Below are 4,072 nucleotides of genomic sequence, written 5' to 3'. Positions count from 1 at the left end.
CTCAGAAACTGAGCAGCTAAACCTGTTGTGTTTGTACACCACACATGGAAAGAGCTGAAACTTTGCAGCAAGCAGAATCAGTGGGGCTCTTGTTCCTGCAGGCTGCAATACTGTCAGTTTTATCCTAACCTCACAAATCAATAACATAATAAAAATGCATGAAGCTGCTGAAAGTAATTTAAAGCATATTAGAATGTGAGCATAACTTCCTTTACTATTAGCTACATATTCAACAATAGCAATGCAGTTGTTCTCAGTTCATTTTGACTCACCATATGATGAGACCTGTGATGACGGCAACCCAGGTGACACAGCAGGTATCAGGCCTTTTGGTGTCTTCATCGATGTCCCTGCGGCAGCAGCACAAGCACACCACGTATACTGCCAGAACCAGCAGGCTCACCCCAAGACCAACTGCACCAACACATGCTAGAATTATCAAAGACTGACGCAGAAGTGTGGAGAGGAGAAAAAAAAAGTGCCAGAAAAACAGAGATGCCATCTGTTAAAGTCATGATTAAGATGTGATTTCACCCTGAAAAATATGTCAAGAGCTTTTCAGCAGACTGCTTCTGCAAATATCAAAAGAGTCAAACAGTATGTGCGGTCTGAGAATGTCAGGCTAGCTGACTCTCAACACCCGAAAGGTCGCCTGACAGCCCATCAGTATCAAACAACACTTGTGTGTAGAGATATTTCTAAGGTGGAGTTTAGCCATCTCACTTATATCATCAGCATTAACACTACTGATTGCTGCATGCAGCAAAGAGGGCTAAAGAAACTGGGTAAACCTTGATAACCTTGAAGTGGCATAGCAAAATATGGACTGTGGCTCAGAGGAGAACAGAAATGATTCAAGGCTGTAGGGAGGAGGTGTCATGTGACACAAAAGCCTTTCATTAAGTCTTGTGATTTCTGAGTGAACAAAATATTTGAAGCCGGAAGGACAGATAGAAAAGGGAAACCACTGATGGAGAAAAAGCACAAAACTTTGTTTTTTTTTTATTTTGTTCCCAGTTTACAGGCACACTGTAGATGAATCAATGCATATAGCATCTTAGCATTGTCAGTCAATCCGTCTATACACCACCATCATAAAAACCCCTAAACATTTTAAAGTGTTTATACACTACACAATAGTACTGGGATTGACAAATATTAGCAGCCTTCTCTTAGTGTTAGAACAAAAGTATTAAGCCCAGAAAATCTCCAGCGTTCGTCACTGCTGAGAACATTTTGCAAGTTCAAAAGCATAACATCTGAACTCTTGGTTAGTTTAAAACAATCACAAGAAAAGCAAGACCTTGATTTTACTTGCAAATATTAAGTGCTGGAAGTTTTAATGCCCACAAGTTCACAATGTCTCTTTCCGGCTGACTAAGCAGAGCTATTCTATGACTACAATGTCTGTGACTAATTATTCCATTTGGAGGCACTGACACTGTAACCGAATTTAAATGATATTATTTTGCATATTCTACCAAGGTCCTTCATTGTTCAAACTCTGTTCCGAGCAAAGCCATTCTGAACCCTATTTGGGGTTTTTTTCTGCAAACAAGTAAGCTAGCATTTGATACATTTCATTTACAAACTAGGTTATCAGATATTCAACCTGACATAGAGCAACTTGAATCATAACAAAGAGGACCAAAGAATTGCAGCACAATAACAATTTTCTGTAGCTTATTGATGCAAACTACTTTAAAGCCTTCATTTAAAAAAATAAAATAAGTGACTCCAAAGCAAACCAAACACTCAACACTGTAACATTATTTTAACTAAATAGGCAGTACAATAGCGGTGCCAGCTAAGCTGTTCCACCTTAGCTCGCTTCCTGGCTGAGCATTTAATCCGATAATGTCCTTCTTGTTTTTGAGGACACTGTTGGTGAGTCCTGTGTTGCTGTGTAGTCCTTGATGGTTGGCTGTCACTAGAACTCAGTTCAGGGCCCCCATAAATATGATGCTGCTAGTTCCACTCATTCCTCTAATTTTCCACTCAATTGTTTTGTAATTAGACATTTAGGCACATAAATTTCCACTTAATGCATTGCCACAATAAAGCAACAGATGCATTAGAGGGGGGAAAAGTGAGACAGAAAACAATTATGGTACGGTCATTCATCACAAGGTCATTGATCTTTTATCTTCCAAAAGGAGTGTTTGTATAAAGTAGGTGTAAGTGTGCCTGCTTAATTTAATTAAAAAAGCAGACAAGAAGCCTTTAAAATGCATTTGTAGCTGCTCTGAATTTTCCACTTTTCCCTAAAAAACAAAAAACTAAAACTAAACAAAAAAAGGCAGACCAGCGTGTCAAATGAACACTGGTAATTACTTTCAGGTTTCAAAGAAAAGACTCTGCAAGAGCTTTAGACTATCAATGATTTGTCAGTGTCACTGCTGGGATTCAGTGATGGACCTCAACAGAAGACTATAGTGAGGGACCAATAGGGGATGTCTCTTGGTGATGAATTTTCAACTCATAAACAACCCGGGGTCAAAGGAGGATGTAATGCTAGTTTTGGAGTGCTTTCTGCATTTGTTTTTAGAACACGGTGCAGGAAATAAGTGGTGTAGGAAGCTTGTTTTTGTATGATAAACTAATATGTTAATAAATATTATTTTTAATTAGATCTGTAAAGAGTACTTTTTGCCACAAAAGAAATTAGCCGACCACAAGTTTTTTTTGCTGTCATAAATTAACTAATGCAACGTTCATTGTCTGGCTCATATGAACTCATCATGAATTATTTGAATTAAAATCAAATCTGTCAACCCATCCTCACTACAGTTGATAGGAAAAACGCTGTCATCGCTCTCGTGGTGTTGCTTCTACTATAGTTTTCTCCATATTTTTTAAGAGGTTATTGGAGTCCAAACATACAGCTGATTAAATGTACAAATGAAATTGTATTGGACCAGTATGACAAAAAATATAATCTATAGAACCTGTCTTAATTCTGTATACACACAGAAAACACACATACCGGAATACTGTTGTTTACTACATGAGCCAGCTTAGTTAATACAGGTCATGTGTCCTATCATGTGAGAACTGCAGGACGACGTCGGTTCTTAACGCTCCAATATCTGGATCAAACATTTGAGGGAGACACACTGGTGGCTCTCGGAGAGGGTCAATAGAAAAGCTACATGTAACCGAAGCAGACTGCCTAGTTTTTGTGTAACGGCATATCTAAATATGCCTACTACTGCTTTTGAAAGTCTCTGATGGGCAACAGCCCTGATTTTCTAGTGAGATTATTTTGAAAATACGTGCGCCTCTACCCACAACTACAGTTACCAACCTGCTGATAGCTCGCCTCCTCCGGTTTGAAAGTGCTGTCGACCGTCTGGAAAAAGAAATTGAAGTGAGGGAAATTGTGCAGCCAGTAAGTCCACCATGGAGCAACATAATCAGTCCTTGCAGTAGCCATTACTACTTCGTGGAAAAGTCAATCCGCCAAAACCACTGACGACGGGCTTCCTTCAGAGATGTTGGCACTGAAATATTCCTGGGTTTGATGAAAAGTAAAATAATGATAATAAAAAAACTGAAAATAATAAATAAACTAACTAAATAAATAAAATATAAAAGATGCACTACCCATAGACTTCCAATCTGTGAAATTACCACAAAGTCTCAAAGCGGAACTTCTTCTTTTGGCTGAGTGTCATTATTTTCCACCTCGGCTCCCATAGTTGTGAATGAACTGCTGTCTTACAACTAGAAAAAAAAAACATATACACTGTGGGCCAAACATTTGCATCCCAGACAAGGGATCGTGTGACGACATAAACCTGCCTCCAGAAGGCGTGACAGCTTACTAAGTCGAGTAGGAAAGGCCCACGCCCTTAACGCACAACACTTAAGTATCCCGTTGACCTCCAGCCCTGAGAAACGCACTGGGGGAAGTTTTATGAACTAACAGTGCCAAATATGTGTTTGATGAGACAGAGAGAACACGTGCATGTCTCAGGATGTTCAATTGTAATATTAATACCCCGCAGTGCCCCCACCCTGTCTCTTTACAAATACATACATGTATATATATGTATATATATACATGTAT

The 4,072-nt window shown here is 39.0% G+C and overlaps 1 protein-coding gene across 3 annotated transcripts in view; it reads right to left on the bottom strand.

Annotated features, from left to right (window-relative positions):
* Positions 1 to 3,789, bottom strand: part of LOC102197797 (protein tweety homolog 2-like) — a 28,172-nt gene extending 24,383 nt beyond the window's left edge. The window contains exons 1-3 of one of the 3 annotated variants that reach the window (XM_005745433.1): positions 3,607 to 3,789; positions 3,308 to 3,514; positions 273 to 445 (exon numbers count right to left, since the gene is read on the bottom strand). In XM_005745433.1, the coding sequence (XP_005745490.1) occupies positions 273 to 445; positions 3,308 to 3,436 (302 nt within the window). In that variant the 5' untranslated portion in view covers positions 3,437 to 3,514; positions 3,607 to 3,789. Of the gene's footprint in view, positions 1 to 272; positions 446 to 3,307 lie in introns of all 3 variants that reach the window. The other 2 variants (XR_312050.1, XM_005745434.1) reach the window with 2 other exon arrangements.
* Between the last annotated feature and the right edge of the window lie 283 nt (positions 3,790 to 4,072).

Source organism: Pundamilia nyererei, unplaced genomic scaffold, assembly GCF_000239375.1.
Source record: "Pundamilia nyererei isolate P.nyererei 1_Seehausen unplaced genomic scaffold, PunNye1.0 scaffold00158, whole genome shotgun sequence".
Taxonomy (NCBI): Eukaryota; Metazoa; Chordata; class Actinopteri; order Cichliformes; family Cichlidae; genus Pundamilia; species Pundamilia nyererei.
Note: the sequence above shows the minus strand (reverse complement) of the source record. Positions and strands in the feature narration are given on the sequence as shown.